This window comes from Balaenoptera musculus, chromosome 11 (assembly GCF_009873245.2).
Source record: "Balaenoptera musculus isolate JJ_BM4_2016_0621 chromosome 11, mBalMus1.pri.v3, whole genome shotgun sequence".
Taxonomy (NCBI): domain Eukaryota; kingdom Metazoa; phylum Chordata; class Mammalia; order Artiodactyla; family Balaenopteridae; genus Balaenoptera; species Balaenoptera musculus.
This window is the reverse complement of record NC_045795.1, coordinates 32,326,883-32,348,466: the sequence shown is the minus strand read 5'-3', so window position 1 is coordinate 32,348,466 and position 21,584 is coordinate 32,326,883. Positions and strand designations below refer to the sequence as shown.

The 21,584-nt window shown below is 55.6% G+C and overlaps 2 protein-coding genes across 5 annotated transcripts; both read right to left on the bottom strand.

Annotated features, from left to right (window-relative positions):
• Positions 1-3,571: 3,571 nt before the first annotated feature.
• CUL7 (cullin 7) lies at positions 3,572-17,444 on the bottom strand. Of its 2 annotated transcripts, XM_036870036.1 has the most exons (26): positions 17,143-17,441; positions 15,718-16,305; positions 15,133-15,284; positions 14,495-14,992; positions 13,825-13,963; positions 13,531-13,727; positions 13,031-13,259; positions 12,239-12,476; positions 12,047-12,152; positions 10,820-11,047; positions 10,453-10,543; positions 10,178-10,349; positions 9,898-10,003; positions 9,499-9,594; positions 9,189-9,364; positions 8,932-9,065; positions 8,410-8,592; positions 8,043-8,149; positions 7,760-7,942; positions 6,335-6,495; positions 5,951-6,167; positions 5,548-5,836; positions 4,727-4,872; positions 4,484-4,610; positions 4,191-4,396; positions 3,572-3,963 (listed from the first exon to the last, which is right to left on the bottom strand). In XM_036870036.1, exons 2-26 carry the CDS (start codon positions 16,295-16,297, stop codon positions 3,640-3,642), a joined length of 5,085 nt encoding a protein of 1,694 aa, XP_036725931.1. In that variant the 5' UTR covers positions 16,298-16,305; positions 17,143-17,441; the 3' UTR covers positions 3,572-3,639. The 2 variants fall into 2 exon arrangements, with proteins under 2 accessions (XP_036725931.1, XP_036725932.1); XM_036870037.1 differs by lacking the exons at positions 3,572-3,963; positions 4,191-4,396; positions 4,484-4,610 and having other exon boundaries at positions 4,737-4,872; positions 5,548-5,691; positions 17,143-17,444.
• A 418-nt stretch (positions 17,445-17,862) lies between these two features.
• Positions 17,863-21,482, bottom strand: MRPL2 (mitochondrial ribosomal protein L2). 3 transcript variants are annotated; one of them, XM_036868257.1, is made up of 7 exons: positions 21,392-21,482; positions 19,944-20,112; positions 19,242-19,383; positions 19,017-19,132; positions 18,830-18,940; positions 18,478-18,551; positions 17,863-18,117 (listed from the first exon to the last, which is right to left on the bottom strand). In XM_036868257.1, exons 2-7 carry the CDS (start codon positions 20,071-20,073, stop codon positions 17,905-17,907), a joined length of 786 nt encoding a protein of 261 aa, XP_036724152.1. In that variant the 5' UTR covers positions 20,074-20,112; positions 21,392-21,482; the 3' UTR covers positions 17,863-17,904. The 3 variants fall into 3 exon arrangements, with proteins under 3 accessions (XP_036724152.1, XP_036724151.1, XP_036724150.1); XM_036868255.1 differs by having other exon boundaries at positions 17,869-18,117; positions 21,254-21,466; XM_036868256.1 differs by lacking the exon at positions 18,830-18,940 and having other exon boundaries at positions 21,254-21,465.
• Between the last annotated feature and the right edge of the window lie 102 nt (positions 21,483-21,584).

Below are 21,584 nucleotides of genomic sequence, written 5' to 3'. Positions count from 1 at the left end.
GGAACAACAGGCAAGAGAATCAGACCAGCAAAGACTGAGATGTTAGAAGTATAAAATACAAAATATAAAATTTCTTACTTACGTTTAAAGAAAAGCTATGACTGATGAAAAAATATCAAAAAGCACCAGATTGATAAAAAAAAATTTTTTAATGAAAAATATACTATTTGAAGTTAGAAACTTTATGGTTAAGCTGTAGATTAGACACACCTAGAAGGAGAATGAACTGGAAGTAGATGTGAAGAAGTTACACAGATGGAGCCCAGAGATAGAAATGGAAACTGAGAAAAAGAGGTTAAACAACACGGAGGATAGAGTGAGGAGATGTGAGACAAATCAGAGTTCCAGAAGGAGAGAGTATGTTAAAGGGGATGAGAATTATAATTAATAATTTATAAACCCTAAGAATCAGGAACACCAGTTAATCACAGACGGTGGGGTTGGGGACCTAGATAAATCACAAAAACTACAGAACATTAGAAAGATTAACATCTAAAAAGCAGCTATAGGGAATTCCCTGGCAGTCCAATGTTTAGGACCCAGCTTCCGCTGCAGGGGGCCCCCTGGTTGGGGAACTAAAATCCTGTGTGCTGTGTGGCGCAGCCAAAATAATAATAATTTAAAAAATAAAAAGCAGCTGTAAGGGAAAGGAAGAGGTAGAATTAGAAGCTAAGACATCTGTTATTGCTTGATGCTTCTGGGATGGGGGAAAAGATGTAGTTCTGATGACAGAAATGCATAAAATGCGCTTCTCCCAATGATTGTTAGATGAGGGCTCTAGCTACCAGGATAGTTCGCCTGTCCCAGGGGGAGTGAAGGAGCCAGTGCTACAGGGTCCCCAGTGTCACGTGTGTCAAGCCTAGTTGAAAGCCAAAAGACCGATTCTGGCTGATAAAAGCAGAAATAGACTATTGAACTACTGGGCTCACAGAAACACTAAGAAGGCTGGAGAGAAGCTCCAAAAAAGGAGTGGGGGATAAAGTCAGAGCAGTTAAAAGCACTGTAAGTCCCACCTGGGAACCAGTGTTGACGTGAAGATGTCAGTGCCGACATCAAAGGTGCTCCACTTCCCCCTGCTCTGCTCTAGACTGAGGCATTCCTGGCAGAGGCATCGAGTCACCTGGCTGCAAAGGCGATGCTGGGAAAGCCAAGTGTCTGGTCTTTCATATGGTGGGAGGTGGGCCCTACCTTCTCCCTAGGTTTGTGGTAGGGAGTTTCTAAGCACAAGAAGGGGGTTCAGGTGAAGGGCAGTCAAGAAACCGTAATGTATGTCCACCACACAGCTGTATCGGTCCCCAAGCCTCCAAACTGCTACTTTTCCCCTTCAACGAGGAGCCAGAGGAGATGGAGAGCTCTGAGCTTCAGCTGTGGGTTGGTCTGGTTGGTTTTGGTTTTTATTGTTAACAGCTTTGTTGAGATATCATTCACATACCATACGATGTATCCGTTTAAAGTGTACAATTCAGTGGTTTTTAGTATATTCACAGAATTGTGTGACCATCACCACAATTTTGTAACATTTGTGACACCCCAAAAAGAAACCCCGTACCTTCTAGCAGTCACTCCTCAGTTCTTCCCAATCCCCCCAACTCTAGGCAACCACTAAACCACATTCCGTCTCTAGATTTGCCAATTTGGGGACATTTCATATAAATGGGATCATTATGTGGTCCTTGGTGTGCAAACCAGCTAAAGGGATATAAGGAATTGAGGCTGTGAGGATGGTATCACAAGGGGATCAGGGAAGCAAACTTTGATCCCCTGAGTCAGCCAGGAAGTGTTTGCCCTTGTAGAGATGGAAGGTCCTGAGGGCAGGGAAGGAGGCTCAGATCTTTACTGGTGCTGGTGAGAGAAGGGCAATCAGGACTGCTCGCCTGGGTGGCTGGATTTGGGTACCAGATCAGGCAGATCAGAGTCAAAGTGGGGTTAGACTCTGTGTGGAGGACAGTGGGCAATGTAGGAGCTGGACTGCAGACAGGAATGTGCAGGGTTTTGGCGTCATGGCTGGTGCGCTCTTCCTTTAAGGACTGTTGGAGGTTTGTCCATTGCAGATGAGCAGGTGGGTACCCTGTGGGAGACTTTGGGGCAGGGTGACTGAGTGGGACGAATAAGGGGGTTGAGTGAACGCCGTGGATGAGACTAGTGGCCTGGAGCTCAGCCCACACCAGAGCCCGTGGGGGCAGCAGCAGCACAGGAGGTGGTAGTGGGAGAAAGTCCCATCTGGTCCCCGCATGTGGTGCATGCTGGCCTGGCTACTAGAGTCCGGGGGCTCTCTGGGTTTCTGTGGGAAAGGATAGGCTCATAAAGAGCATGAGAACCCAGAGAGGCAAAAGGCGCTGGCCCCACAGAGCTTGCTCAAAAAGGAGGACATGGCCTGGGACAGTGAAAGAGAGACAGGCCATGATCTCTGGCACAAAGGTGGAGGAGCAACCAAGTGACAAAGTGCAGCAACCCCAGTGTGCCCACTGCTGCCCCAGCCTGCTGCCGCCTGTCTGTATGCTGCCTCAGAATAGCACGGACCAACAGGACGGTTCTGCTGTGAGAACCACGAACGGCACCATAGGGCCACCACAGTGCAAAGCAAGCAGGGGCCCGCTGTGTCCACACTTTGCTTTGCTGCCTCATCCTGGGCATCCTGACTCCCAAGCCCTGGCTGCTTTTTCCCTTACAGATTCTATTCCAAATGTCAGTCCTGGGTGGCACCCAGTTCCCTCCGGCCTCTGTGCCCTCTCCCACCACCTGACTCTTCTGTAGCTTTCTCCTAGTCACCTAGTCATGGATTCAGGACGCCTGGGTCACTCCTTCCCTCCTGCGCTAAGAGCCCTGCCCAGACACACAGCTCCACCCCGCAGCACAGAGCAACGGGCCTGCCTCGAGCTAGCTGGGGTCCAGCTCTGGCGACAGTGTGCAGCTCTGCACAGCCAGAGGAGGGCAGAGGCAGGGGAGTAGAGAGGGGCAAAGAGGAGGAGCCCGTGGGAGCTGCAGATCCTTCTAGGTTGGCTTCTAACCCAGACCCTAGAGGGTCCGTGGGGAACACATTAAGGTCCTGGGTGCCTGTAGTGGCCACAAGGGTCCTTTACCTCACAGTCCCCTTGTGAGCCTTACCTCGGGACGGCGCCGTGCACCACACTGCTGAGTGTGGTGGCCAGAAGAGGGACTTGGTGGCAAACCCTTCACCGTGTCAAAGGCTCCCACACATCAGAGTCCCACAGTGACTGTCCAATTCCACAAACAAGTGAAATGGAGCCCTGCTGGATGATCTGCCGAAGTTGCAAGCCATCCAGCGCGTGGCAATATGGGCTTGAATCTCCACCCTGCCAAGGTGAAAGCACTTCTGACCACATACCCTCCGAGAAGACCCATCTCCGGAGTCCACTTAGTCCCCCGGCCAGGAGGGGGATGCTCAGTCACACCCGACTCCCTCTCCCCCTCTCCCCAGCCTGCCATCCTCACCCAAAGAGAGACTCCTGGCACAGCATAAGACTGCCTCAGAGCGGAGGGCTCTTCTCCCCTTTCAGCCAGGAAAGCCCCTGTCCCTGTCAGCTCCCTAGCAGTCACCACACACGTCAAGTAATCAAACTGCTGCATTTTATTCTGTAGAAAGCGCTGCCCTACATAACCGTGAGCCCGTGTCCAGGGCTACCGGAAGGTAGAGAAGCTCTGGGTGCTTGTGCAGGAGGCATAGGGCACGCCCCGGGAGCGAATCTGCAGGGTGTGGAAGGTGAGGGGTGGGTTTGGGCCTGAGGAGCCGGGGTTCAGGGACTCGGTGTGAGGCTCCATCACAGTCACGGGGACAGCATAGGACAGCATCTGGGGGCGGTCATCCTGGCGTCTCACTGTGCCCTTGCCCAGGAGGTGCAAGACACAGGAGAGGACATCAGCACTGCTGCAGGTGGACCCCCTGCCAAGGCTGCTGACCAAGCCCCTGGGAGGACATGGGCCCTTCTGCCAAGCCTCCAGCACCTGGTATGGAGCGGGGAGGGGAAACGATACGTCAGAGACGCCCAACTTACCGCAACTCCAGCTCCCAGCCCCAGGACAGTGAAGCCGTGAGGGGCACCCCAACCCCACTCCTCACCCACTACAGGCTCTACAGTGAGCCAGAAACTTCAAATGTGGATCCATCTCCTCCTGTGGACTGCCCCCTGCCCCCGGCAAAGCCTCCTCACCCAACGCCCACCCCCGCCTACCCGGCAGACAAGCTGGTCAATGTGCAGGCCCTCGTCCCCATGGGCCTTGAGGATTCGGACAATGAGGCAGTTGAGAAGGTTCCGTCTCTTCTCCAAGTTCCGGCCCTCTTCGTCCTCAGCTTTCAGGTATGTCTGAGCTGGGATGAGCCACACGTTGCCCCTCCGAGGCCTGGGTTCCTCGCTACCATCTCGAATCTTGAGCACCCCTGAAATAAGCGCTGGTCACTTGTGGGGGGCCCTCGAGGAGGCTGGCCCCAGCTCAGGGCAGAGGCCCCGGGGCCCTAAGTACAGACCTCCTGGGGCATCCTTTGTCTCGTGAAGGTCCAGGGGGCCCCTTGAAGAGGTAAGAGGCCCAACTGCCTGATTCAGCACATCTGGAGAGAGCCCCGAGAGCACCAGCAAACTCTCCACGGAGACCGCCTTAGGAAGAGGAGGGAAGCGTCAGGGCCTCCCCAGGAGGTGGAGCAGAGAGGGTGGAGGGAAGGAAAAGGAGGGACAGGTGGGAGAGCGCAGGGAGGCATGAGGGGCTGGGCCACCTTCAGCTCGTTGAGATGCAGCAGCAGCCACATCTGCACGGTGGACACGTGCAGCGTCTGGTCCCCAAACTGCAGTTCAGCCCGGCCCAGCCATGTCCACTGCAGTCGCCTCTGCGGGGCCTGCTCTAGGGCAGGGTAGCTCTGACCTGAGTGTCAGGGAGGAGGAGGGAGTCAGGGGGGCTGGTGAGGACGCACCATCGGTGGAGCTTTGTCCCCGTTAATCTCTGCAGAGTCTGGGGCCCAGTGTTTCTGGACACTGTGGTTCCTGGTCTGAGCTTCCAGAGCTCGGTCCTCTCTGTGTCTGCCTCCTGGGTAAGGGGAGCCCACCTGTGTCAGGCTGGCTGTGATCAGTGCCTTCGAGGAGTTCCCCAATTTTTAAGGGAGACAAAACCACGAAGTGAGGAAGGATTGGGGCTCTCATCAAACTAGAAACGTCTCCCCCAGTAGTGTAGGAGCTCCCTGAGGGCAGGGTCTGAGTCTCACCCCCCCTCCTTTGTCGCTGCCCAGCCCAGGATCAGCCCCCACTGGGGAGCTTAGGTTACGATCACTGACCAGGAACGAGACACCCACCACTCTCTGGTGGTCTCAGGTGCCTCCTGCCTCCATCCTCCCCACCACCCACAAAGGGAGTCCTGGGTCTTATTTTAAAGACAGAAAAGACAACAGGCTGGGGATCTGGCACCTGTAGCCCCACCCCAAACCTAAGCTCCTGCCCTTTCCCTCAAATCTACCCCGTGAAGGCTGCCAGCCCCAGGGGCCACCCACAAGCCCAGGTTCTTTCCCAGTGTCCCAGCCGCCAGTTCTCTCGGCCAGCTGCTCACTCTTGTTGTAGAAGTTGGAGTATCGGTTCAAGGTGCCCCTCAGGTAGGCAGGCAGGCAGGTTCTGGGGTTGAGCGTGTGGCAGATGGAGGCAGTGGGCCAGCAGCGTGGTGACAGGACGAGCACAGACACTTCTGGCATCGCCCCTTCATAGTAAAGGTCCTCGTTCTCATCCTCCTCCTCAGCCGCCTCCTCTCCCGCCCCGCCGGCCGCCGATGCTGCCCCAGCTTCCAGCTCAGCTTCCTCTCCGGTCCCTCTCTCGTGCCCCCTGCCACTGGCCTCGTGGCTCACCTGAAGACGACGGAACACAGGGCGCCCCAAAGCCAGCGGCTCCTCTGGTCTGCCCCATGCCTCTCTCTGTGCCTCCCACCCTCGCACTTGCTAATTCCCTTCCCCAGCGCCCACCTGTATTTTCTTCTCTGTGTCCTCCAGCTTCAGGAGTTCCTGATCAAGCCGCTGGAGCTGGTACACGTGGAACTGGCGCTGCAGCTCCTCCGAGGTGCTCAGGCTCCGCAACATCTGCTGGGGGAGGCGGTTGGGGAAGCAGGGGCCGATCTGCTCCAGCACGGCCCCCTCCAGCCAGCTCGAGCCCACGCTCAGGAGACGGTCCGCCATGTAGTGCCTGCAGCGCGCACAGCCCAGGCCGAGCCTCAGCGTGGGTGCTCGGCATGGCCCCCCCCGCCGCTCCGGGACTCCAGCCTGCCGGGACCCCGGCCTCCCAGCCCCGAGGGCTGGCCCTGCCCGTCATCCTGCCTCCCCCCACCTCCCACTCCCTTGGTCCACACTCACTGGTAGTAATGCTCGAAAGTGGTGGCAATCTCCAGGCCAGAGAAGATCAGGACGGTTTCCAGGCATCGCTGCAGTTGGGCCAGCATCTCCATCCCCCGGGCCCCACCGATCCGGCTGCCCTGGACCCGCTGGTCGATGTGCCGTGCAAACTGCTCGCTTACCTGGGAAGTGGGGAGAGCACAGGAAAACTATGAAGGAGAGAACGGAGGAGGTGAGTGGGAGCAGGGGGAGGGTCTGAGGAAGGAGATATGAATGGCCAGCAGGTTCATCAACTGGTCAGGGATTTTATAAGACTCTTACAAAATCATTAACTGTGTACGTTAACAATACTAAAATGATGAAAACTGTTTTTTTCACATTTATCATGTCTAGAATCAAACTAACAATAGTAACTCAATGCAAGGAGACACAAGCACACCTCAGAGATATGGCGGGTTTGCCATCATAATAAAGCAAGTCACGCAAATTTTCTGGTTTCCCAGCGCATACAAAAGGATGTTTACGTTATACCATAGTCTATTAAGTGTGCAATAGCATTATGCCTAAAAAACAGTGTACATACCTTAATTAAACAATACTTTATTGCTAAGAAATGCTGACCATCACCTGACAACACAGGGTTGCCACAAACCTTCAATTTGCAAAAAAATGCATTATTTGCAAAGCACAGTAAAGCGAAGAGCAATAAAAGGAGGTATGCCTGTAAGTTATGTGCACAAAGATGGTCACACCACGTTGTTACAGCCATGCTTCTGGCTCCCACTTCGCTGTTCTCTGCTTACCAGGGCACTCTGCTTAATTGTCCATCTTCTCTAGCAGACTGTAAACTTTGAGGGAAGGGATTTCATCTATCTTCAGCTCTTATCTCAGTGCCTGACACATTTTAAGTGCTTGTTAAATATTTGTGGAATGATAGGAATGGTGGAGTAAATTATAGTATCGATACATCTATTGGATGGAATTTATACAAAAGTTTGAAGACAAACAACAACACTGAAAATGGCTTTTCATGTAAGGGTCAAAAGAAAACAGAATAAAGCATTTTAGCTACTTGTGAGTAAACTATGTGAAATGAAGCACACAAGTAGAAGAACGTATGCTGAGATGTATTAGGATGGTACAAAGCGGGTCATTTCTTTCTTTTATCTTACCTTTTATTTTGGGGGGGGGGGCTGTGGGCATGGCTTATGGGATCTTAGTTCCCCGACCAGGGATGGAACCTGGGCCCACAGCAGTGAAAGCGCAGAGTCCTAACCACTGGACCACCAGGGTATTCCTGTTTTTTTGAATTTTTGATAACATGGTTCTATATTAGTATTGTACATGCTCCTTGTTGAATGGGAATGGAAGGGTGGGCCATTCTGAGGAGGGAAAGGGAGAGTTTAGGGGGAGAGGCCCCAGGGGAGGAGAGGATGGGAGGCTTACGTGGGCAGCTCTGAGGAAAGGGAGCTTCAGCAGGGCACTGGCACAGCCATTCTGCAGCGCCAGCAAGAAGGCTGCCCGTGGCCCAAACAGCTCGGAGCTTGACTTCTGCAGATTACTAAAGTGTTCACAGTAGCGGGGCACAAAGTCATCATCCCGCCAGTGTGAGGTCAGAAAACTGTTAACCTGGAGGGTGGGAAGGGGCGGCAGTGTGAAGGGCAACCCAACAAACCAACGGCACAGTTCTGCCCTCCCTCCCCGCCCCCCCTCCACCACTCCTGCCCACCTGCTCCTCCACCACTGCCCGCCAGCAGCGGGTCAGGTTTCTCATGATGCTACTGGGAAGCCCCCGGGTGGCCAGGGAGCTCCAGTCATGGCTTCTGTTTCTGCCCTCTGTGGAGACAGGGGAAGGGGCAGAGGCAAGGCGGTGGCAGCCCTCAGCTCCTGGGTCCCCATTCGAGGGTGAGCCTGGGGTTCTTTCCTGACATTCTGCCACCCAAAATGATGCTCCCAGGTGGGGGTGACACAAACCAGAAGATGAACAGGCTGAGCATGCAGGGAGGGGAGACTGAGGAGGGAAAGACGCCTGTAGTATGTGAGTTGGGGGAGGGAAGGCCCCCAACCGAGCTCCCGCCTGAGCCCCCAGCACTCACTGGGCCGAGGAGCGGCCACCACTGGAGCGGCTGCCTCGCAGGGCTCCACGTGCACCAGCAGGTGGGTGAGGCGGCGCACCCGTGAGGAGAAAGCTGCTGCGCGGCTCTGCGGGTTGTGGGCAGCCTCCCGACACTCCAGGTACTGGTCCAGCAACCAGCCCAGCGGGCTGACACCATCCTCATCTGGAGGCAGGGGAAAAACAAGCCAAGGCAGGGCATGTCTCCAGGGCAGTGGGGAAGCTGGGCTGGACAGGAGTGCCAAGAAAGAGCAGCAGGACAGAACGATACGGCAAGGGAGGTAGCAAGGTCCCGCCTGACCATGTGGTGTCAGCTGGCAGCCAGGAGACACGGGAAACGAGGCGGCCCCTGGGCTGTGAAAAGGGGGCTTGGGGGTACTGAATGAACGCAGGTATCCAAAGGGCCAAGAGCATAACCCAGGTGGCTCTAGGTTAGAGCAAGAAGGGGCTGATGAGCAGGGCCGAGCAACGGGACAGTAAAGGGGCCAAGGGCAGGGACAGTTACCGGGGGAGGTGATGTTCTGCACCAGGGGGCTGACCAGGGCCTCCCAGCAGGTCTTGCCCAGGGCTCGGGCAGCTTCACTGTCTGGGAGGAAGCGATCGGCAAAATTCTGCTCCTGACGTAGAGCCCCGTTGAGTCTGGGGAGAAGGGTGGGGAGGAAGGTGTTGGGGGCTGGAGGCCTAAGTGACTCCCGTGTCCACCAGCCCAAGATCGCCAGCTACCCCTCTCATGCACACAGGTACACACGCACTCACACACACCTAGAGCTCAGGGACAGGAGGCTCCTGCGGTCCTCCGCGATGTCCTGGCTCCAAGCCTGTGCCCTGATCATGTAGAAGAGGCGTGTGTGGCGACACAGCTGCTCCCGGAACACCGGCCAGAACGTGGGTTTGGGGCCCAGGACCTCTAATCCCCGAATGCGCGTGTCGACGCCGCCCTGCAACGTGCAAAGGCCCATTTCCACCGGCCCCATACCCTCCTCAGGAGGGGCTGGAGAGGCGGCCCAAGACCTGCAACAGTTACAGGCCGCAGAGCCTCATGCCCACGGCTGCCCCTCTCCCCCGGCCCCACCTGCTGGCAGCGCTTTACGCGGATCTGGATGACTGGCCAGAAGCGGTTCAGGTTCTCCAGGAGGACCACCCTGCTGGCAGAGGGCATCACGTTCACCTGGTGGCAAGGGGGTGGCAGGCAGAGAGCGCCGTCACGTGTGTGGATGGGAGTGCTGAAAGAACCCTAGTCTGCTCCCGTTGCCTGCTGTGTCCCTCCCTCCCCCAGCTCTGGGGTGTGCGGGGTCCTGACCGAGGGGTCCTAATGCCACCCTCACTGCTCAGGGCCTGATGCTGTCACACGGGCACAGGGATGGACTTCATCTACTATGGGGCTCAAAGCAGGGAGGAATATAGGCATTTAGGAGTCTGGGCAGGAGGGTGGATCCCTTGAGGGGTGGCCTAATGGCACAGGGGTCCCTACCGAGTTGAGTTCCGTGTTAAGGGAGGTGGCGCTGTCGCCCCCGAACACCACCACCCTGGCCGGCATGTAGCTTGAGTCTTCGCCAGCCACCAGCAGAGCCAGCTGCCTGGGAGCGGGGCAGAGGGACCAGTCGGAACCGGATCCAGTCGTGTCCTCACAGACACAGCCAAGGGGACGCTGGTCACCTTCAGGGGGGTGTGGGTGCTTCCCCAAGACAAACGGCAGGGAAGTCACGGGACAGCGTGGGTGTGTGTCTAGGCACAGGCATGGAGCACGTTACCTGACGAGGACGCCCTGGTGCATGTGTAGGGTGATGTAGTGGGAGCCGGCACTGCCGCTGGACTCCCAGTAGGTCTTGGGGTTGCGGTCCGTCAGTTTGCTGGCCCGGTGCGGGTTGGAGGACACCTCCACCTTCTCCCAGCACTTGTCCTCCTTCACCTCCACGCTGGAGCCTGCGGGCAAGCGGGAAGGGGTGGCGGTCACAGCCCTGGCAGGTGTGGAGGGAAAACAGACTGAGGTGTGGGGACGCGGGGTGACGGGGGGACAGGCACGAACCCTGGCACAGGTATCTGAGGAACACGTCAAAGAAGGGGATGTTGATGGGGCGGTGCGTTCGTCTGTGGTCTTCGATCTGGCCCAGCACCATCTGCAGCCCAGACATCGGAGAGAAGAGGTACGGGGAGGGGGCAGGGACATGGAAACACACGTGGAGGAAAAACCCCAGCAGCAGCGGGACTAACTCCGTAACACTGGCAGAGCAGGACCAGCTGGGAAAGCGGGGCCAGGAACAAACGGCCCCAGATTCCCTAGATTCACCTGCCTTCCAACTTCAGGAACACACCCCCTTCCCCTGCCACTGCTTGGGTTTCATACGCTTACCCAGCTGTGAACCCAAAGGCTTCCCCCTGCCCTTGCTCCTGACCTGGATACAGCCTCCTAGGATGTTGGTGGTGAGTTTCCGGTAGAGGTGGGCATGCTTCTCACACTTGAACACCATGTCCCGCAGCTCCTGAGCCAGCTCCAGCTTTCCCAGGTGCTTTTCCAGGGCTTTGGAGATGGCATCTCGGGCTCCCAGCTGATTCAGCACCACGGCATAGTCCCTGCTCACCGAGGCCAGGTGGTGCAGAAAGAGGATCAGCTCCTGGAGCACCTGGGAAGGAGGCAGGGGGAGGTGAATAAAGGGGACAGACCACAAGCATCTTCAGTAGTACTGACTACACACCTACTGTGTGCTGGGTGCCAGGGCTACTGCAGTTAACAGAGTGAGGAAGTAAAAAGACAAGGATGAGGAGACACGAGGGCTCGGTGGAATTAGAGAACCAAACAAACTGCAATGGAAAAGCCAAGAGGTGCCCTGGACCCTGGGGTTCTTGACTACTGATTACACTGGCAATAGGCGCAGGGGGCATCCCGGTTGTTTCTTTTCAGGCCCAGCTGTCCCGAGAACCAGATGTGGGGCTGTGTTATGAGATGCTCAGCCCCCAAGCACAGACACCTGAGGGCAAAGAGGGGACCGAGAAGGACCAGATATATATGTGGACACTCAGTAAGCCCACCACAGAGCTAAAATCTGGGTAGCCGCCAAAGGTGTGTGCTGCAGACACCCGCTGCCTCCATGACCCTAGTTCTCTGACCGCTTCCCAAGTCTTCTGTGCCCAGGAGCGCTCTGTGGCAGGGGACTCTGGGATGTGATGGTCCCCTCTGCCTCCTTCACCCCCATTCCCTTCACAGGCCCAGCCAAACAGGAGCCACTCAGGCTCTTAATGTAATATAGATATCCTTTATGTAACAAAGGAGATGGCAAATAGGATCACACATTTGGGTTATATTTGCATAATGAAACACAGGAAAGATACATAAATTAATACAAATGGTTACCAATAAGGGGCATGTGGGTGGCATTGGGAGGACAGGGACTCAGGTGGGAGTGAGAATTTTGTTTCTACCTTGTTATATTGTTTTGATTTGTGAACTGTGTGAACGTACGACCTATTTTTAAAAATACAATTCAATTTTAAAAACGAAACCCAAACCAAGAGCACAAAGGCTCCATGGTGCCCTCTCGAGCCGCGCCCAGGGGGTCTGCCTTGCCAGAAGCTGCCTGGCGTCCTCCCACTCTCAGCATCTCCCCAGGGCAGGGCAGGGGTACCTCTCGGTCAGTGTCTGGGGACCGCAGGCAGGCCATGCAGGCGTCCATGGCCTCATGCCAGGGGAGCAGCAATGCCTCGGGAAAGTCCACCAGCCGCATCAGGATTCTGGGGAGCAGGGGGCAGGAGGAGAGAGATATGCAGCCAGCCTCAGAGACCCCTCTGCCCAGCCCCGCCGCTCACCACCCCCTCACCTCAGAACGGCCAGGTGCAGGGCCTTGTTGGCCACGGGAGTATCGAGGCTCCGCATCAGCGTGAGGAAGGGCTGGGGCTGCCGCTGCAGTTGCAGCAGGAGTGGCTTGACCTCGCTTTCCCGGGGCCCCTCTGAGCTGAGGGCTCGCTCCAGATCCAGGAAGATTTTCCCAGCCAGACCGTAACCCTCCACCAGACGCTGCAGGGGAGTGTTGGGGCACTGAGTCGGGGCTTCTTTTGCTACAGGAAAGGAGAAGTCACAAGAGTTGGCCATTGTTTGTGACGTGAAGGATCAGAAAAGGAGAGACATTCGTAACTCTCAACTCTTGTTTCCTCATTTCTCCTAAAAATATTTTTAATTTTTTTCCCCCTAAACGCTAGGTTTTGGGGATCTCATAGCATCTCTTAATGTACTTTTAAGACAGCTTCATGACAAACTTTTTATTTTGTATACTTAAAATAGCAAAGGAGCTTCCTATCTGCAAATAGCAGAGCATTTCCCTATATCTGGAAGCATGCAATAATCTGTTTCTCTCTACAATAGAAAAAATTCAACGTGAGGGCTTTCAAGGCTTCAAATTTCTTGCAATGTTCTAACTTGACACTCTCCTTCATACTTTGGAGGGAGGACAATGTCTGCTTCTCCATTCACTGCTTATCTCGAAATTCCAGATTCTTCCTAAAGTGCCATCTTTTCCAGAGAGGATTGCACAAAAACCAGCACAGACATCCCTCCCGGGCTAATGCCCTCCCAGAGGCCAGTGTGCAGAGCTGCTGTCTGTTTGGCACCCCACCTTCCACTGTGGCTGCGTCTGCTGATTCCTGAGGCTGGGCCTGGGCTTCCAGCAGGGATGGGTAGGCCAGCTGCCCTGCCAGGGCCTCGGGCCCGTATTTCCTGTAGACACGGCAGTTGAGCAGGTCCCTGAGAGTGCTGTCATCGAGTCGCTGTGGCAGAGCCAGCAGCAGGTCCTGAGCCAACTCCATGGGCACGGCCAGCTCAGCCAGGATCTCGTCATCCAGAATCTGTCATCGGGGAGAAGCTCTCACTGCAGGCAGCTCTGTTGGTGCAGAGGCTCCAGAGGCACTTGCCAGGGGAAAGGAGTTCTGCATACGCCTTCTCCACCCCAAATCTCTCATGGGGGCTCCTCCCAAACAGCTCGCCAACATCTCCAAACATCCTAGACCCCTCCCCTGCAGCCCTTATGCTATCACCCTCCACTTCCCGTCCCGAGCCTTCCAAATGCTCTATCACAGTCCAGCCCTCCAACCTCTGTGTGTCTCTGGGCGGCTCTACCTCCCCATCCAGGTTCTCCTGGAGGATCTGGAGAACCTCCTGATGGTCAGGTCCATCCAGCTTCTTGATGAAGAAGAGGAGCTCCCACCACTCGGCCTGGCTCAGGTGTTCACTCTCCTCAGCGTCCTCATCCTCAGGCAGCACGTAGGGCACGGTGTAGAGCTCTGCCATGGGCTTCCACCGCCAGGAGGGCAGGGCTGTGGAAATGAGAGGGGCACAGGGACGTCACTGCCCACCCAGCCAGACCACCGCTCCTCTGCTCAGAGCTGATCCCTGCTTCCCCTCTGGGCTCACCTACACCCACAGCTCCACTGACCGCTGCCCCCTGGTACTCATCAGCCTCAGTCACGTCCTCGATGTCTTCTTCAAAGCCCAGAATCTCCAGCATGTGCCAGTGTACCCAATAGGTGCGGCCTGTCGACTCCCACAACACCTGGGGCATATGGGAAAAAAGAGAGGGAAGGGGAAGAGAGCTCACCTAATGACCGGCTGTGGCCCAATGATGAGGACACACAGCCCTCACAGCCCTCAGGCTGACCACCTGGCCAGGTTTGGAAAAACCTCTAAAGAACAAAACCTGTGGTATAACACGTACACGCACACAAAGGATGCCTTCCCCAAATGAGAACAGGCTCTCTCCTCTCACCTATCCTTGGTGGTTTATGCCCCCACACTTCCTCCTGGCCTTAACCACACTGCATTCCTGAACTTGACCTTTGGGATGGTCTTGCTGTATCAGTCTTCTTCCTGGGAGTGAGTCCTCCTGACCTCAGAGTCTCCTAAAGGCAGATTTTCTCAGCCCTCCAAACGGCTCCCCTCTCAATTGCTGACCCCCTTTTACCATACCCAGCTTACTGAGGGTTTTCGCTTTGAATGGCCTGCCAGAGGCCCCAGCTTGAAGCCGCAGCTATGCCCCACCCAAGACAGACCCCCAACGGTGGCCCGCCACCGCGCTCTTGCTCACCTGCACAGGGGGCACGCCATTGTTGCTCTGCCGGAACTCGCCCTCGTCCCCGGCACTGATCTCCTCGTAATCGTCCAGCATCCGCACTCGCATCCCCGGCTGCAGTGCGTCCCGCACGTACAAGGCGTAGGTATTGCCACTTGCGAACTCAGAGCGAGGGCGAAACCGCCTTGACCTCCTAAGGGAGGGCAGGGCCTGGGCGGGTGGGTGCCCTGGGCCTGCATCTGCCAGCTGGGGCTGGAAGATGGAACAGGAGGGCCGTGCCGAGGGCCCCTGTCTGCTCGAGGCCCAGTCCCAGCGCATGGCCTGTACCAGCTCCGAGATCAGGGTGCCCATGGCCATGCTGAACTCCAGCTCCAGCCGACCCCTCTCCCCACTCAACTCCTCGGGAGTGGAGCTCTGGGCTCCTGGTTCCACAGCACTGTCATTCAACTGATCCAGGAGGGAGGCGACGTGCAAATAGCGCTTCACCAGGGAGAAGAGCAGCCTTCCTGGGACCTGTAGGACACAATCTTTGGCCTATGTCCCCCTTGCTCCAGCTTTAGTGCCTCTCTCCACACTGTCCTCTGTGGACAGGTGCAAAGGCCTGATTCCTAGATTTTGTCCACAGCTCCCTCCCAACACTCCCCACAGAATACCTGTGGCAGCTGAATGCCCTCGAAAGACATGGGATGTTCAGAGAGCGTGGCCTGTGCAAACAGTGCCAGCAGAGCACAGCGGCTGTCAAAATCCAGGTGTTTCTCAATGGCCTCCTGCTGGCTCAGTGACAGAAGGATCTGGGTCCGGGTCCCTGTAACCCACACCCCCATCAGTAACGGCTCCCTAACCTTGCCCTTCCCAGGCATCTCTCTTAGATGCTCTACTCTCTCACTCCTTTTGCTGCCACACACTAAGAATGACATGATTTGCTGATTTGCTTCAAAAGCCAAAACTTACTATCTTATCCTATGCTATCACTGTCTCATGTGCAATAGTCTAATAGTCTAAACTCTTCCTCTGCATAGAAAGACAGTTAATAGCAAGTTCTTGAGGATTCAGTCTCCCCTTTCTGCCGAGATGCCCACACTCACCTTCCCGCCTCCTTTTCTTCCAATCCTAAGACAAGGGCAACAGAATCATTTACGTACTGATGAGATCAGAGGCTTCTGTCACAGGGACCTGTGAGACGCTAAGCTGACCCAGTCCCTCTCCTGCTCCCCTTTCCTCCCCACACTGCCCCTCACCAGCATCATGGGAAGCCAGGGCTTGTATCATCCGGCCTGCGCTCCAGCGAATTTGATAATCGGGACTACTGAGCATGTGCATGAGCAAGTCCAGGACCCTTGGGTCTTTGAAGACCCCCGTGAGGGGCTCAATGCTTGCGTAGGCGCTGAGCACATGGACAGTGTGAAGCAGAGGGGCGGGAGGGATGGTGCCCTCACATTCCTCCAGCTGCCGAAGGGCCCTCTGAATCAGAGACTTCACATCGGTTTCCATCTCCCCCAGCACAGATTTGTCCAGGGCTCCAGCCTCCCCTGCTGTCTCCTGGGAGGGCCCGATGACCTGGCCACCTTCGCCCAGCATCTTGTGGCAGTTGGCATAGATCTCGTCATTGGACATCCACAGCAGGATGTGCTCAGCCTTGCAGTCCACTTGGTTAGAACTGCCTTCCCCGTCATCCCCACGCCGGAGGATGAGCCAGCGGATCTGGTACTCAGGATGCCCATCATGGCCCACTCGCTGGCGTATCAGCTCATCAGGATAGGCGTGCAAGCCGGGCCCCAGGGGCACCCTGAATTCCCTGTAGCGGAGCTCCCCCACCATCCTGGCACCTGGCAACACAAGGAAAAGAGAATAGGCAAGCTAGAGTGAGAGGGGAGGTCAGAAAATCAAGGACACCCAGAAGTTGGGACAGCAAATGTGGCAACAGCTGTCGGGCTGGGTGGGGTAAAGCAGGGCCCAGGAGTTGCCTGCTGCAGGCTGGGTGGGGCCAGGCCTAAGCAGAGGAACACTGGGGTGTTTGTTCTGAAGGAACTCAAAATTTGGGGGCTAAAAGGAGGGTCCGAGGCCCTGCGTGCAGCATGGAGCGAGTTGGTTTGGAGCAGAGGAAAGGGGACAGTGGAGGCAGGGCAGACTTAGAATTAAAGTGAATCCCAGGGCCCTGGGACAGGCGGCAGCAGACCTGAGAAGGGTGTATGCGAAGCCCAGAGAGGTGTGTGTTTTGGGGAGTTGGGGATCGAGACCCCGAGTGAGTATGGGAAGGGGTGCTAGCTCCAATGATTGAAGCATCAGAGAGTGAGTCTGCAGGGGCAAAAGACCCAGAGACCTGGTGGTGGAGTGAGGGCGCAGGGCGCGACGGGCTGGGAGAAGGGGCTGGTAGGCTGGAGGCGCCGAGATTGGAGGCGCTTAAGCAGCAAGGCCAATGGGGGCGACGTGAGGCTCCGAACAGGGTGCACAGGAGACCCGATGGGTGAGGGGCGCGAGGCTTGTAGGACCGGGGTCGAAGACCGGAGAAGCCAGGGGCGCGCGGCAAGGTGCGGGGGAGGGGGCTAGGCCAGATAAACAAGAATCCCGAGGCGCGGCAGAATCGGGGGCGCGAGGCCCGGTGGACGGGTGGGTGGAGGAAAACCCGGGCTCGGGGCGGGGGGCCGCGGCGGGGCTGTGGCCACCTCAGAAGTCGATGGGGGTCCCGGCGTGAGGCCTGTCCTTCGCCGAGCTAAGGACGCGGCGCAGACTATGGCGGCGGCGCTGACGGAGATTTGGGCCCCGCCTGGGCCCCCCGAAGGGGTCGAGGCGGAGAGGCGAAAGGGGGCGTGTTTCCGCAGGACAGGCGGCCGCAGGGGGCGTGGCGCGCGGGATCGAACGCCCTGGGGGCGTGGCGCTGTCTGCTCCCGGCCTGCGCGCAGGTCTGCGGCCTCCGGGGCCTGGCAGGGCGGGGCCTGTCCCCAACCAGCGGCGCCGCCCGCCTAGCTCTGGGGGGCCCGTCGCCCGCCCGGAGCCGCCGCTCATTTCCGCCAGGCCAAGCGGAAAGCTAGGGGCCCTGCGAGAGCGCCGGGGTGGAGCCGCCGGTGCCACCTCGGCGACGCGCGGCACCTCCTCCTCCGCCCTTTCCTTTTCCTCCCCCTCCTCCTGTCACCGGAAGCGCCTTCCCCGCTTCCCAAAGTCTGAATTGGAAAAGACTTTGGAGGTCATTTATTCCCCCCTCCTCCATTACACATAAAGGCGCGGAGCAACGGGGGGGAGTGGGGGGCGACTGGAAATGAGAGGGGAACAGCCCGTTTTTGCCCCATACTTTTCTTTTCTTTCTCCTCCCGCCAACGGTTGTTTGCTTCTGTCCCCGCGCCCCCCCCCATCCAGTAAGTACCTCCTCCCTTAAAAAAAAACCCAGAAACAGATAAAAATGGGGGCCATTTTATTAGAGTCCAGGGATATCAGCTTTGGGCAGCAGCTGAGGGCAGCTTCACGTAACTCTTCATGGGGGGCAGTGGCCGGATCTTTCGGCCAGCCCAGCCCCCCTTGCGGTGCCATCGCCCACTGTTGGGCCTCTTTCCCAGCCAGCGGTTCCGCCCGGCCTTGCCGATGACCCGTTTGTTATGATCAACGTTGGATACTCGGCCCACTGTTGCTATGCACGTTTCCAGCACCTGACAGAGAAAGCAGATGGAGACGAATGCACCATGGGGGGAAAGAGCCTGACATTGTTGAGGGCATGGACTCTTGGGAGACTTCTTACACTCAAGGAGAGAAGGGAGAGGAGAGGGGGAAAGCACAACATAATTGAACCTGAGTGCAGGTCCTACAGTAGTTGAAAACAAAAGGCACTGTTCCCTACTCCATCATGGTGCCAGCCTGAAAAGGCACGCCTAGTCACATGGCAGAAAAGGACAGACCCAGCTCCAGGCAGTTCTCAACATAAAACACCTGGGAGCTATCCTGCACAGGTTAGGTACATTCCAAAAATTCCTCCCTCGCTGATCCCTCGAACCTGCACCCCACACACACACCTGCATCTGCCTCTTAGAGGGCAGCTGGATGATGGCTGTCCCATTCACCTTCCGTAGCAGCACACCACAGGTCCCTGGGAAAGGGAGAAACAGCTTTGCGACCCTCCACAGAGCAGGAGGTGGGGGGCAGATTTCCAAGGGGCCACACTCCACACACTTTGAGGAGGAGAAACACTGAAGCGGGATGCATGTAAGGTTTTAGGTCAAAACACAAGCACCTCTTCAGCCTTGTTTTTCCTTCTTTTCCTCTGCCAGTGGACCAGATGTGGGCCCACGGGTTCAGAGAGTTGCAACCTCAGGTACCCCTTGGCCTTCCAAACTGTAAGATCCCAAGCAGCTCCTTTCTTCATACCTGCGGCTCGGATATACTGGGCCCCCCGGCCTGGCTCACTCTCCACATTGTTGATGAGGGTCCCCACTGGCAAGGCCCCAAGAGGGTGTGCATCCCCTTCCCGAGCAGCAACTAAAAGACAGTATTTCATCAGCACCAGAACCCTTGCAGCCTCCCAGCCCACACACATCTGGCGGCCATCTCTCACCTGCCATTCGGCCTATGTGGTCAGAGTTCAGGATTGTATCTCCAGCTTGCATGTTTTCTGTGGCAATGATCCAGCGTTTCCGGTTGCCCCCAGCAACCAGAGCTATGTCTGCTGACCTGTTCAGAGTGAGGCACAGGTAAGCAGACCATCTAGGCAGCCTCACATCTCCTGAAAAGCCACAGAGTAGTCATTCAGCCATACCACCACCTCACATCCCAAACTTGCCTACAGGGATCATAGCGGACAGTGATGACCTTCTCCTCAAAGGGTCCTGGCTTGGATTCCTGCTCGGGCCGGAACCTCAGAAAGTCAATCATTCGATAACGTTGCTTGTGGCCCCCACCGATACCGTGCACTTGGATTCGGCCTGTGGTCAGGACAGTGCAGGGACATGACCCTGGTCAGACGAGTCAGTTCCCAGCATTGAGAACAGACCCATCCTAGGCAGAGAGCAGCGCTCCCCAACATTATGACACAAGCAGAAAATGATAAAAATTTGCACAGCACAATGGGGGTGAGGGTGAACACCTACATGGAGCTTGGTAAAAACATAATTATGATATTGAAATTGTATAAAACATCCAGATAAAATCTCTACAAATTACTGAATTCAGTAAGTTTACTGAGAGCCGTGTAACTCGTGTTCAATTTCAACTATTGTCAATTTTTGAAGGGTGTGAAGAGGAATGTCATATAACTTCCTGAGTATGTCCAGTTTTCTTCAACTACCTAGATTATCTTTAGGAGCACAGACCACTTGTTTGTTGCTTTGTATTCTACTCTCTCACTCTTACACACATACTACATGCAGAAGGAGTCCAATAAATGCTTTTTAATTACATTCCTCTGCCTGTATCAAAATACAGGCCTAGGATCCTACCATGTTTTTGCCCTTTACTGCTGAAATCTTCTTGTCCTTGCTCCCACCTGTGTGGTTTCGGCCCCCGGACTTCCTCATCTTCACTGGCATAACGGTATACTTGGTACGACTCTTCCAGGACACAAACTTAGCACTAAGGGCCACAGAGGTAAGGACTGGGCGGCAGGGAAGCAACATCGAGGGAGAGGGCAGCGGAAGGAGGACATTGTTTGTCACCTAGAGATAAACAGAAATCTCTTTCACTTGAAAGCTAATTGAAAGAAAAGCTTCACAGAACCAAGGGAGAGGGCACAAAGTTTAGCTTGTAACCTCCTTCCTCCTGGAAGTCCCAGACCAGCTATACAAAAACTCCACCCATCACAGCTTGCACAAATACCAGTTCGGAATGTTTATCCAGGCGTATGTGTGTTGATTACCTCTCCTTATCTGATCCTCTCACCTCTGAAGTATTTCTTCAATGGAATGTTCTCCCCTTGGTGCATCTTCTTCCAAATTTGGCTCAAAACTCTCCTTCTCCAAGAAACTTTTCCTTCCCTAAACAACTCCCTTCTGCAGGGCTGGTAACTTCCATACACCCATGTACCACCATTGGCATCAGTACCTTTTGCCCATTTTGCTGCATGTTTCTGAGAGTTTTTCAGATATGAATGGAGGGGAGAGATCATTTATGTCTTGTTCCCTGCTGAATTCCCAGCACTTCACAAAGTAGTCTGGTTTGGTTTTGAATTTTAAGTATGCATCTGCCAAACTCTACCATAAGTCTGAAAGGTCCAGGGGAGGTAAGACTTAACTTCTCTTTTCTGTAACTCACCAGTCGCCCACTAGGAACCTTGAGATATCTTCATGTTAGGCTCCTATTCTTGGTATCTTGCCCTGAATTCTCTAATCTCAGTAGTAACTCATCCTTAATGGTTATAATAATGGTTAAGAGCCCAGGCTTTGAAGCCAGATTACCTAGCTCCAATGGTTGGTGTATGACCTTCGACTACTTATGTTTTCTCATATGTAAAATGGGAATATAATAACTAATTTATAAAGTGATTAAAAGGAATTCATTTATTTAAAACGTCTATTACTTATGCTTGGCTTATGAGAGACAATAAATGTTAGTTATTATTGAAACCTGTACGTTTGTCTGTAAAGCACTTTCACCTCCAGTATCTTGTCTGAGGAATCCAAGGACCCTGTGAGATAGCAACACTTACAGAGGAGAAAGCTGAGGCTGAGAGTGACTTATCCAAGGTCACAGGCCGGCGTGACTCCTAACCAGACTCGCATCCCCCACCTCGCTTCTCCTGGAGCCCCCTCTCCGGCTGCCCGAACGGAAACAGCCACATTCCCGGGTAAGGTGGATTACCTGGGCGGCCAGGAGCAGGCTTGGGCCGGGGACGGCGGCAATCCGGGGCGTCAGGCTCAGAGAGCCAAGAGCGCGGGTCAGTGCCCGCAAGGCCATGAGTTGGGCCAGGCTCGACTGGGCTCAGCACGCCACCATTACCTTTAGCCAGGCCTCCTGGTGCTACTGGATGACGCTAACAGGTACCCGTTCCGTCGCTCCTTCATGACGTAGAAAGAGGCGGTCAGAGAACCCGAGACAAAGCGGGACACACACCTCTTATGCTCCCTGCTCGTGGTAGAGCCAATCCGCGGGTGGCTCTTAGGTCGCGTGACTGTGGAACAGGCCCCGCCCC

Bases quoted from the DNA above. Each gene is read 5' to 3' on its own strand.
- CUL7 (XM_036870036.1), bottom strand. From the start codon at position 16,297: ATGGTGGGGGAGCTCCGCTACAGGGAATTCAGGGTGCCCCTGGGGCCC. The intron at 10,350-10,452 runs GTTCGTGCCTGT...GCTTGCCCGCAG, and splicing joins CCTCAGATACCTGTGCCAGG to GCTCCAGCGTGGAGGTGAAG. The intron at 6,496-7,759 runs GTAAGCCTCCCA...CCCACTTCCCAG, and splicing joins CTTTCCTCAGAGCTGCCCAC to GTAAGCGAGCAGTTTGCACG.
- MRPL2 (XM_036868255.1), bottom strand. From the start codon at position 21,349: ATGGCCTTGCGGGCACTGACCCGCGCTCTTGGCTCTCTGAGCCTGACG. The intron at 18,941-19,016 runs GTGAGAGATGGC...ACTGTCTTTTAG, and splicing joins CCACATAGGCCGAATGGCAG to TTGCTGCTCGGGAAGGGGAT. The intron at 18,552-18,829 runs GTATGAAGAAAG...TCCCTTTCCCAG, and splicing joins CCAGTATATCCGAGCCGCAG to GGACCTGTGGTGTGCTGCTA.